Genomic DNA, 13,057 nt, shown 5'->3' on the forward strand with positions numbered 1-13,057 from the left:
GGCAACAAGCATTACCAGAAAGTGTCATTTGCTGCTAGTGGTTTTGGTTTTCGGAACTGCTAACTCTGATCTTGTCTACTAAATTCATTTTTAAGCCAGCGTCTGTTACGTACTGTTAGAGGCGGCTAAGAACAATCTTAGAGTGATTTTTCCCGTAAATCACGAGGTCATCGACGTAGAGCAAAATATGTATTTTCACGGACTGACGCTTACAAATTAAGCTATTTAGAAGATCCTTCGGTGGGAGTAAAAAAGTAAGGGGCTGAGATATTACTTTAATCCACGATGGTTATCCGTTGGAAGAACTCCGGCTGCGATACTTCATCTTGTACCGTAGTGGAGTTCACCTGCAGAATTGAAGTTATTAGCTGGATAGTGTATATATATATATATATACACTTACAAATTGTAATTGTTTTGATTACTTCGTGATTCATGCCTGCTTAGGCCATGTTAAGTACTAACTTGGTATTAAACTGTATCCAACTAATCATCTTTTCACAAAGGCTTTTTCTCACATATTACATGTGTAGCAGTAAGGTCTTTTTGAGTCTGCACGCCCAACACGTTGGACGTTAGTTATAAACAATCATAGACTTCCTTGCCCGCCCTTAAGCTCAGATATAACACAAAAATTAGTTCTATATATGTCTGAGGCCTTCACGACGTTAAGCACAGAAAGGAACCCAAATCTGCGTGTTACGTGGTAGCACTTGTACATACTTAACCAGCAATACATATTGTTGTCATGACGATGAGGATGACTGAATCACTTGCGGTCTTGCAACGTCAAGGAGCCCTTAGAAGAATTTCTGCATAGGAACCATTACCTGTAGCACAGTAATGTTTAATTTGTCTAGACGCAAAGCAGTAGTAATCCACAGTCAACGGTCTAGACAACAAATATTGTATTTTACCTATTGTACATCAACAAAAAAACAATTAGCTGGGCCTCGAGAACGTTTTTTACGTTCAGATATACTCGATGAAGACCCGTGGCGCTATGCCGCCGACCGGTTCCTCGACGCTATTCTCTGCCAACACGGCAAAGCAACAAAAGTGTCATCATTACCTTTTTCTTCGGAATCAACAAGTGAAAGGTAATGACACATACACATCAGCTGAGAAAGTAAGTTCCAGTAAACCTCCAGCGGGCAACCGGTGTCATCAACGTCCAGACAAATCGAGAAAGTTAAGTTGCCTTTTAGTTAACATTGAATCTATCAGTACCAATCAACTTCAGGCCCTGCGAATGTTTCTACAGTGGTCATGCGTTTACACATTGTTGCATTGCCATCGAACCCTTTTAAATATGCATACAACGTATTTTTTGATATTCATTTATTTTTTTCAAGAAGTATACGCAATCGCTTTTTGTCCCAGGCAAAACAATTTGATAGTTTATGATGGTGTGCTATTTACGCTTCTAAAGCCAAACGATTTTTACAAAAAGAGGCAATCTCAGTTAAATTAAATAGGCTTTCTATTTTTGTGAGACGGTATTAGATGACATAAATACATGCTTGATAAACGGCAAATACACCCAAAGAACATAGACGAGAAAATTGTTACAAGATGAGTAGTTGTAAAGTGCTTGATTGACAATTTCATAAGGTCTTTCAACGAAATGTCTACGCATTTTGAAGGATTATTACTTCAGTATTTATTTACATATAACGGATACTTAAATTAAACAAGCATTCACGTAGAATGTCCAACTTCACTGCTGCCGTTGCGGTTAATACGCTGCTTAGAAGTACTGGCTTTTGATTAACAAACATTTAATTTGGTGCTTCATCTGGCGTAGACCGTAGCTCGCCAAAAAAAAGCCCACGGGCGACAGCTCTGTGAAAGGACTAAGGTAACCTTCCCGTCTTAATCATCACGATAATCTCGTACATCTTTCTTATAACAGATGCAACTAACTGACAATAGTTACTGTAGTGTCCAAAAAGAATGGTACAATTTCTACACCACATTATTACTCATTTTCGGCATGGCGTTTCTCCGAGTACTATCATTGTCTTTAGTCCGGATCATCTTCATTCACGTACTGTCTTTGGAATATAACGTTTTCATTTATTATGTCCTAAAATATGAGAGACACTTCATTGGCGTCAAGCGCACAACGTTGTTATTTTACCAATTTTTCGAATGCTCTCCAATACTCCATAATTCTGGGTGTTTGTGAACGTTGTGTATGAACGTTCTCCGAACGAAACTTGTCTTTCATTCAATTAACTGGAAATTACGTAAAGGGCTCTGTTTGAAACTATGATAGTTCTACAATTTGAGAAGAAAAACGGAAGAAGCCAATAATCTTATTCTGATATCTAAAATATGTTACTGTTGATGAGCAATTGTCTTCACCTAAGACCTGATGTAGATCATCATGGGTTCCTATTTGGAAACTGGTGAGAGAAGAGGAGATTTCCACTTGGAGAGTTCGTTTTTCTTTAGACGATAGAATTATGCACAGGGTGGTGGCAACAATTTTTTTCTCAGTTCTTCACTGGCCATTTAACTACTTGCAAAAAGGATCACAATTGCAGGAACCTGCCGTAGAAATGAACGACAATATATGAACGCCTAAATTAGCCAAACAAAAAAAAGATAATGTGGTGCTTTTTCCAAGCAAGCTGTATAAATCAATTATGTTTCTATCTTACAATTACGTATGAAATATAACTATATAAACAAAAAGTACTTCTAATAGTTTTTATGCAAAACTCAAAGCGCACACCGAAAATGGTGAGATTTTATAGTAGTACGTAATTTCGTGTAGAAATTACTCAAATAGCAGGAGAATGCAATGTGAAGTTCCTCTTGTAGATGATCGCTCGAGAAGTTTCTTAATATTCCGGACTTAGCTGAGAAGCAGCGAGAGAAACATTCAACGCAGAAACTTTTACTTCAGTTAGCTAAGGGACTTGCCGCTTACAAGCTTAAGTTACACGTATAAACATATTTCAAAAACAACATTATAAAAGTAACAAAACTGCGAAAATCTATTCAGAATACGAAAAAAATTGTGATGGCAAACGTATAATTGAGAATGAAATTATTAGCAAAATGCAGCGACGCTAAAAAGGATTTTTATTAAATATTTTGAAATAATGTGTATGTACGTCCATAAAAACTGTATATGAATGAATAAAAATATATTTAAAAAAAAGTTCTGTTCTTAGTTCTGTAGTTAAAAAGAAGTCTGGTTCTTGTCATCGGTCTATAGCTGAAAATATAAATAATTATTAGGTTATGTACTTATTATAGTTCCTCTCCTGACTTAAAGAACCTTTCGATTTATAAACTGAAATTCTATAAAAATACGTTGATTTTATTATTTTATAGAAAATGTTTATCTACAAATTATTTTTTTCGAATCTAGGCTTAATATATAGAAAGAATATTTTTTTTTCAAAAATTGGTCATTTTGACCACATACAGCATAAATAGGTATAAAATAATGTAAAGATGACTTGATGTAAGCAGAGCTTAAAATGAAAGCCAATTATTTATATGTTATGTAAAGCTATCAACTAGCCAAAGAACTTGAGTGCTGTGTATTGGGAACGGGGGTGTGGCATCCTTACCACAGAATATGCCATCAGCATGCTTCTTATTCCCTGTACAATATACTCCGTAAAATACCCAACCAGTTTAGTAATACCGACTCCATCTATGGTGAAGATCTTCAAAGATCATATTTTACAGCAAAAAGCTATCGAGAGTTTACACCAATTTTCAAGGCCCCCTTGTCGGTTGCGAAATTTTCGGTACGATTTATACACTCAAAATTTATTCATAGCTTTCCTTCCAAATACCTTCTGTAGCACTGAAATTATTTTGAACGCTGGAAATTGTTTTTAGTATAGAACTTAATCTATGCTTTTTAGCACTGCATTTTCGAGTTTCAGAGAAAATACACACGTTGCTATAGTACGTACTATAGAAAGCTAGTTACTATAAAATGCAAAGCACACATTTGAATACTCAAAAATTAATTTGGGACGAGTAGACAACCTGGTAGGTGTGGGGCCACAAGGCCAGTTACATGCCAGGCCTGAACCAACAAAAGCAAATACTTCAAATACTTCAAACTTCAACGATTACTGTACTTCCGCTGGAACCGTCACTTGGGGTTTGGCTTTTTGACCATTAACGAATATGAGACATCGTAGATGTATTCTCAATGTCGGGAGATGTTAATACAGGTAAAACTTCTTGGTATGAGACTGAACTGGATAGAGAACTTAAGCTATCAACGTCAACTAAGCAACGATAGAACTTATAAAGGTTACTTCTCGAGTAGCATCCTTTTTCTAGCTGTTTGCTACATAAATATAAACCGTAGTGTCAAATTTCCTATTTCTTCAATTCAGATACTCTTTAAGTAAGCGACATTAGTGTATGCGCCATATTGGGTTCTAGATTTTCAAAGCAAGTTACTCTATTTCCTATAATGTATTCTTTTCTGAATAGGGCGTCCATTATCCATCAAAAGAACTAATATACTAACAAAAAGTTTATATATTTTGTATCTTTTCAGTGAGGTCAAACTTCCACCTGTCGGCTGTGGAGCACCACAAAGAGGTAAGATCCCTGTTTTAGTCATGTTGAGAATTGACATTAATACACATATAATTTGGCCAAAGATCCCTTAACGATCGAAACACCGAATTTTTTTCTACACCAAAACCGCTTTCGTATTGCTTCATTTGATTTAGGAGAACAACTATCACAAACATTTTGTTGAACTATTCTCCATTATGACGACGGCGCACCTGAACCGCTCTTTTCTTTATGGAATATTAACAAAGTAGCATCTCTACCCTGGCATAGGAGTGGCCGCTATGTAAGCATTTATTAAATAGTGTCGTTTATTTAGCAAAATACCAGAACGACGGCATACTTGAAACGATAGCTGCGAACTTCATCTGTACCGAAGGCTTTCAACATTTTCCATTAGTTCCCAGCCTGCAAGGTCTTGTGGAAGGACCATTTACTGAGGTCCTCGTTCCCCACGCTGCGGAAGAAACGGCACCGTCGGTGGTATTGTATCTCTTGACAGAAACATCCCCGGGACACGAGCCAACAATTTAAGCGAGTAAACTGGCAAGTTGCATCACTTTTATGGTTGGCGTTCTACATCGGCGATTAAATGGGTCTCCAATTGTTTGCAATGTAATGTTGTCTTTATGATGCATACGTTCTTAACAGATTGTCTTGAAAATAGAGAATGAAAAGTAGAATTAAGACTGTATTTAGGCCATAAGTCTAAAGGTTATCTGAGCAAGGCTACAGGTATAGTTGAGCCACGGCTTATGCTTACAGAGACTGTACTGTAAACTGGAAAATTTCAGCCAGATACCGTTTACCGCGTCAAATAGAGAAACTTCCTGTGTGTTTTTCAGGAGCTTTTCTATATCTATATATTCGTGACAACGTTTAGCGTTTTACAGTAAACGCAAGTAAAACTCGAACAGTGAGGTGTAACGTCATCAGTATGTGAGTTCGAATGCCTGTGCCCTCCGACAAAGAATGATTTTTGGCCTGAATTTTACCTTCTCCTTAATTACGTTTGACGCAAAACTATAAACTATTGAACTTCCCACATGTATAAGAAAGTCAATGTCGAAAGATTTGTCGGTAAGATTGACTACTCGGCAACCAAACTCCGTGAATGTATGTAGGAGAGTCGTATTTGCGGCTCGAGTTCGGCTGGTTAGGGCGGGCGTTGAAGTCATTGGCATTGACCAGAGAGGATACAAAATGAGAAGGCAACGCTTCCAGTTCATTAACGAAGTTCTCCGCCATTACGTATGTTGATTCCGAACAATTCAATCGGCCGAACATACGCTGCTACAAGCCTTAGTCGCAAAATATTATTGCCATTGTCCACCAGGGACGGCGTAACTTGTTATATCTTATAGTTGTGAAAGACGAATATGCCTCCACTAGGGCGATTTATTTTGTATTTTGATTTACAAAAATTAAACACAATAAGTTATAAAAGCTAGCTGTTAAGTTTTCGTTGATTCTATTTTATTCGATGCTTAGCAACCACTGGAGGAAGGCCATGTATGCCCTGAACCTGCATTAAGTGATATCCCGTTTACTCCTAGTTTCTTTCCTACGACACCCTTACGTCAGGTACTTGCCACCTGATTCATATACGTGTTGTTTCATTCTGCCACATTGCCATCGAGCACAATAGCACCAGCTTTTGATTGTGAAATCCAATGGTCTATACTTTCTTTGATTCGACGCTCCCGCTGTAACATGCCGGTAAATACCAGGAAAATAACCATTGATATTGTTCTGTATGCTCGGCAAGTTCTCTCCGCCGCTGCTCTCTGGATATATTTGTTACAGTTTTGTATTATGATTCAATTGTTGTGTGGCTTTAGATAGAGGTCCCATAGAAGGTGGTATAGAGTTCAACAGTGGCGAACATCCGTCCGTTCGGGGACCCCCTCTATGAGCAAAAGCACGAAGACTATGCTTATGGATTACGAATCAGGACTCATAAAAATAAATCTCTCGAGGCAAGTCGCTTCTCTTTTCAACATCACTTGCCATGCACAACAAAATATAATCTTCTACTTCTTCACATTTCTCTTTTTTCGTTTTCAGTAACTTCTAAGTGCTAGATTACGATTATAAGCTTGTGTGGAATCTATTTTGCGAATATGCGCGTGTTCAGCCAGGTGTTTGGCCAGTAAACTCCCCGCTATATACTGTCGTATTAGATAGACGAAAAGGCAGGAGCACTGAAGGTTAATCTAGCGGCTTTTTCTCCTTTGGGATACAGGTCAATTGCCATTGTTTCTACTTCTTCGGGAAGTGTCCGAGGAATCTGTCCGGTACTTTCTTGATGTACTCCCTTTGCAATCTACTCAAACATGATACCTTTCTGTGGCGGGCGAGGGAATTTATGTCCTTCAAGCTACATGTTCTAACCAATCGCATTCTTCACTTGACTCGGAATGATGATCTCTCGGAGACCCGCGATTGATTCTCCATTTTTCATACGAGATATAGGTAGAAGATAAAGGAGGAACTTTTTGACGATTTACTTAAGTTTGCCATTCTAGATTATTCTTTTCCATAATGGATATTTCAACCTCACCACAATTGTACATTAGTTCAATAAGTGCGTTTTTATAGTTAGTCCCAAATCGTAATCAATGACTAGGTACAACGTATGATTCTAATCCTAACATGTTATAAGCTCATTTTTTTTGGATTCAATACCACCCGTTAGATATCTGAAATGTTCAGAAATTACAGGCGGTGCATGCAATTCGGCCTTTATGTCTAGACTCCGTGCACCTAGCAATAAAACTTGCATTGATTCTGTCGATCAGCTTTGTCCACTTGGTCCGAACGTTTATGATGGCAATTTCTCCAAGTATTCTAACGATCAACCGAAACTGTTTAGCCTCCTTATAGAACGTCAATGGACGCGATGCTATGAGTGGGCACATATATTTGTCTAAGAATGTAGCCCAATTTAGCTATATTTTTTTTTTAGAAGATAGGCCGAGTACATACGTTTCTTTTGTACAACAATTTGTAGAGGAAGGCTAGCTTTAACTAAAAGATATTCATTTTTCAGTGGTCTCCCAAAATCAAACAGGTCGTTGGATCTACTAAGCAGTCACTATCAGACTTAGCAGGAGCCGAATGTCAAAAAGTTCAGCCTGTCAGCCACATTATAAGTAGGCTCAGTGTTAATCAACGGAATCAGTCAGTAAAGCGTGAAGAAAACATGCGGAAGGTCAATTAATTACAACAGAAAATCTACACATCGGCATGGTCATAAACAGCCCGGATTGTTGGAAAAAAACCTTGCGGGAAAATTATTAATACGGAACGGAGCGGAACTTCATCAATTCCAAGAGCCTGTTACCGCACAATACGACTTCGTACAACCTTAATTGGGTCGTGTTCACATCAACTAATTAGAGATTATGAGGTTGCAACAAACTCATCGCCAAGCACGGATCAGTTTCGGTGGTACCGTTGCTATGTCAACAATCTGGGAGGCAAATTTCGAGCTATTCTCGATTAGACAGTGATGAGCTAAGCTTTGCTGATAATGATCTAGCTGAGTGAAAATTGCATGGTTGGACAGAGAAGGAATGCTACCAGCCAACTGTATCGAACCTTACTAATAGTATATTTTTTTTAAATGTGAGCTATATAGATACTTAGACAAAAAAGGCACGCCTATATGAAAAGAGCGGCAGCTAGGGTTTAAAATTTTTTAGGCAATTCATTGAATAAATAGAACATAGGTTCTGACCTATATGTGTTTAACCTATACGTGTATGTTTCAGACTAACGTGCCTAGCCGAACACTCATATAAAATTTTATAATATCTAATTAACATACAACCTATCAAAAATGTCAGGCGGACGTATCGACTCGAATTGCATCAGTATCATCATTGTCACACTGTCTTCCTATACTGCGTTGTCTTCACTGTGTGTAATAAGACAAATAACCGCAAAAAAGTTTGGCCTAGGCTAGACAATGTCCCTTGAAGTCCTTATATAATTCTTGTCGTGTTCAATGTAATGTTTCAAAAACAATAACTTGTAAAAGCTTATATATATTTCAGGTAAATTCAGCGTAGCGAACATAAATGTCTCAAATAAATAACCGAATGTTTCATGCTTTTAATAAATTTTTTCTTATGTTTGTCCATCTATAGAAAATGCATCTAAAAATTAATCGAGTCGTGCCAACTCTATTTATTGTAGCCATTGTTACGTAAGGAATACTCGTCAAGTTTTATCATTTTGCGCAAGCGATTTGATATGCGACAACTTATACTTTCAACTTTGTGTTCGTTTATTCAAGAGCTAGTACTGTAAGACATCAATTAATACTAAAAAAATCAAATCAGCGGTAATTTTACAAATAGATTAATAGTACTAATCTAGTATAATTCTGTGCTCACACCTAGGTATGATTGTTAAGCCAATACACTTGAGAAAGCCGCAATAAATTCGGTTTGATTTTTTTTTATATACAAAAAAGTAGTTAAGAATCAAAAGCGAAACTTCTGGCAGGGTTTTGGGACCAAATTCTTTTGTTTGTGAATTTGTTAGAAGTCGAAATTTTCGATTGAGTCAGGACAGAATTTTTGCGTCCAAAGAAGTCGTTGAAAGGCAAAAGCGAAATTCTTGGTAAGGTTTTGAACGGAATTCCCATAGACAAATAAATCTTAGGAGGAAAACTTATCCTAAGTCTGCTCAGGAAGTTGTTAAAAAAAGACTTAGCTCCTAGCCAACTTTGAGGATGAAATTATTAAAGTCTTTGCCAACCACGAAAACCATATGAAATAATATCGTCTCATAGAATACTGCCGCTATTGTTGCAGACGTTTATTTGAAGAGTGTGCGTCCAAGCTCACTTGAAGGCGATAAGGCTCCCTCTCACAAGATCAATCGTTAAGTATTTTCTTAGAGGGCCCTCGAGTCTAGTCACACATTTTGCAACCACTGTCAAAACAACATTAAACAAAGTAACAGGAGAGAGAGGTACTGGGGTACGCGCGTCAGATTGAGGGGTACATGCAACAGTATGGGCGTGTTGCTACGCCACCGATACTGCACAAAGACAACGTACAGCTCTGGTACAAACCGGTATTACGCGTGGCGTCGCCGTGAACTTTAACGCCGCAGAATAGGCTGGACAGCGTCTCGTGACGCTGCAAGAAAATTAGGTAAGGAACATTTCTTGACCTTCATCGACGTATTTGCACAAACGTTTGAGTATAAGTGACTTCGTAAAAAGATCCTTGGAAATTTACTGGATGGCGAAGTTACGGAGAAGTTTAATATACCTCAGCAATCAAGGAAACTTATTCAGCGACGTTAAATATGTTACTTGAAAGGTATGCCAATGTGACAGCAATCGTTTATGATGCCTCACACAAGCTAACTAAGTTGTCGTTGCGAAATCGTTAAATAAAGTTATTGGCTTAGTTGCTAGACTTCAAAGATACTTTGATTCAACAATATGCTCCGCGTGCAATACCACATGACTTATCACTGAAACCTATGGTCAAGATTCATACATTTACAATAGTTCCACTCTTGTTGCGCTGCATGAAAGCTCGCAAGCTTTAGCATTAAACTTTAGCGGGTAGACAGGCAACACTGAAGCATCAGCGAAAACTGCTCGTGATATGAGACACTTCCTACATAACAACAAAAAGACACCCAACAGACAAAGTCGAAACAGTGGGAGGGCCGATGCTATTGTACGAAATGGTTATGCCGACAGCGAGACTAAGCATACTAGCGAGTACGGATTTTTTGGCTTGCCGACGTGTGTGACTACTCTTTCCGCTAAAAAACGTAGGGGAAAAAAAAGGGTGTTGTGTCCATAATGTCTGCGACAGTGCCACTACTCTAGAGAATATACAGAAAGCGCGAAATGCGAAAACTGCGCTGGATACCACAACTGTTATGGTATGCAGTCGCAAGGGATTGCTGCGTACTGAAGAGGTAAGGTTCCAGGTAGCATCAAAAGGTACAGCTAGATTTCTACTGGATAGTTGTTCGTAGTAAGGTTTTATTTAAGGTTTATTTACCATTATACTCTTCAGTTGTAGGTTTTTAGATACGAGTCACTCTGTCTATATGTGTTCGGACACCATTTGTCAGAGCGGCACCAATTAGTCGCTGTTCGTCTTAAGCTGATACCAAGGCATCATACTACTGGCGTTGGTGGTGGATACCATCGAATGATCTAGCAGCGTAGCTAGCCACGTTCAATATGGCTGAGCGAATTGGTGAAGCCTAAATGGTCAAGCTATCCTTGTTTTATGTGTTTAACATTTGCCTAAGAAAAGGTGACCACTGTGGCAGCGCCTAATTGGGCGTGCAACTGGATACACTCGATAAAGCAGTGGAGTTCACTATTGCGACTGATCAATTTAAGAATAGCATTAAACAGTTGGTTGACGTATGTCATCAAGTGGCGTTAATCTCAAAGCAAAGCGTAACGTATTGGGAATCCAATACCGCAATAGTATCCTGACAATTGGAAGTTGGAGCAAGATATTTGGCGGGCCCCAGTGAGTTCCAAGAAATATTTCCAAGATAAAGATAGTCGTGTTCATAACGGACGGCTTCGCAAAGTGAGTACTGAATAAAGAACCGAAATACCTTATTCAATATTTACATGTTGCTCAGCCAGGGAGAAATTAGTAAATGTGTTTAATGCATCCTTTGCGGTTAAAACGATTGCATTGCTGGTTCACAGCCCTATTTGTTACGCACACAAACCACTCTTCAGTGGTACCACATTGTATTGATCGGTGATACCGGTGCAACGAAATTGTCTCTGGTTTGCTGATCAAAAGGCTTTGATAGGCAAGATAGCCTCTTAAAAGACCGTTTCGTTCGGTATTACAATATTATCAATCTGATCTAAAAGTTTCCTAAAACGTCCGGGATCTGCAAAGATTTTTGATAGGATCAGCTATAGTTATGGATGCTGTCTGGCTATGGCGAGAGGTATGCGTTTTTGGAAGTGGCTGGAATGTCAATGAAAAAGAAACTGCCTTAAACTCTAATGGCAGTGCGCTCGAACGAGGTAGCGCACCATAAGGAATTACGAAAATACTCGAAGTAGCATAGAACTAAATGTTTTCCTTGTTCGCAGAGCATTGCATCGATTATCGTTACTACACCTCTGATGATGTAGACAGAGGGAGGATGCGCAAGGTTGTGACTCACAGAAATTTCTAGTATCGTTAGCAATGGTTTTCGCTCAAAGACTTCAAACGACACACCTCGCTTAAAAACCCAAACTGCTGAAGTGGTGGCTAGGCTGGTATAGTCAGGTAGAGGAGCTTTAGGAATCAAGATACCAAGGCCCTAAAACCTCTAGTTGGCAAGCGGGTGAGGCAAGTTGTACGTATTCTGTAGTGCAAGCGAGAATGTGTATGCTGGCGCTGTTTAAGTCTGCAAGTGTCTACGGGTCAGATCATTGGTGACGGGTAAGGCGAAGCTGGCGCCGCTAAAACAGCTCGACAGATTGAAAATTTCTAAAAGAGGGCTGGTGACAGTTATGCTAGCGGTATGTTTATGGTGAACGATAAGCGTGTATTCGAACCTTGACGCTACACCAGCATACTTCTAACTCTCTGCAGAAGTGGGGTTACAGTGGATCTGCTGGGAGTCCCATGGGAAATGGGATGTGTTCGTACGAACTCTACTGCACGAAATAATGGAGTGCTCCTAATAAGTGAGTGGAGAACCAGCTCAATGGTTTCACTGCCGAAATGAAATGAATCTGACTGACTGACTTACTATCTCGAGGTACTATGATGATTAAGCTCAAAATACGTGCCAATAATTGATGAGTTTCAAATTTTTGTCGGAACTGTGTGATACCGGAAAAATCGTTACCGCGTTAAAATCTGGCCTACTGTGGACTCAGCTGACTTACGCTCGCTGCAGACTTTGGCTTACGTTGCGGTATGTGGCCAGTGGGCCGTTGTGTGATTCAGAGAAAAGAAAAAAAAAAAACAGAAAAAGCAATAGGTTACGGCGGGAGCATTGACAGTAGGTGAAATCACCGCAGCGAAGTACCGGCTTCTGATATAGGCGCAGCCATATTGCTTAGTGGTATGGCTGCGAATCTTGAACATGGCGATGGGTCGATGGACCTGGGAATAGTTGCATTCAATCTTTTTGTTGATCTGGTAAGTTTAGTTCGATTTGGGGGTAGATTGCAGTTTAACGATGAAATGCTCGAAATACGATATCCTATGTAGCTGCGAAATAATGCGTTTATTCGGCTGCTCATTGGTGACATTTCTCGCGGACGTATGAAGCACATGAAAGCGGAAGCTGTACTTAACGGGTAGAGATCTAAGTATTGGGTCCTACGAGCGTGTATGTTGGGTAAATCGGCGAGAGATGGCAAGGATCAGACTTGTACTGTTAGAGCTAAGGGCCGTTGGTGGAGTCAAAAAGGTCCGAGAGGTTCAGAATTTTTCGGCCAGTCAGGAATCGTCCGGTGTTT

The 13,057-nt window shown here is 39.2% G+C and overlaps 1 protein-coding gene across 1 annotated transcript in view; it reads left to right on the forward strand.

Moving 5' to 3' along the window:
- The window catches only part of LOC111265246 (uncharacterized), a gene marked incomplete in the record, with an annotated part of 30,496 nt that extends 21,769 nt beyond the window's left edge, over window positions 1–8,727 (forward strand). The window contains 2 exon segments of the mRNA XM_086970408.1: window positions 4,550–4,593; window positions 7,622–8,727. Coding sequence (XP_086826534.1) covers window positions 4,550–4,593; window positions 7,622–7,792 — 215 coding nt within the window.
- Window positions 8,728–13,057: the final 4,330 nt, after the last annotated feature.

This window comes from Varroa jacobsoni, unplaced genomic scaffold, assembly GCF_002532875.2.
Source record: "Varroa jacobsoni isolate VJ856 unplaced genomic scaffold, vjacob_1.0 scaffold_947, whole genome shotgun sequence".
NCBI classification, from domain to species: Eukaryota; Metazoa; Arthropoda; class Arachnida; order Mesostigmata; family Varroidae; genus Varroa; species Varroa jacobsoni.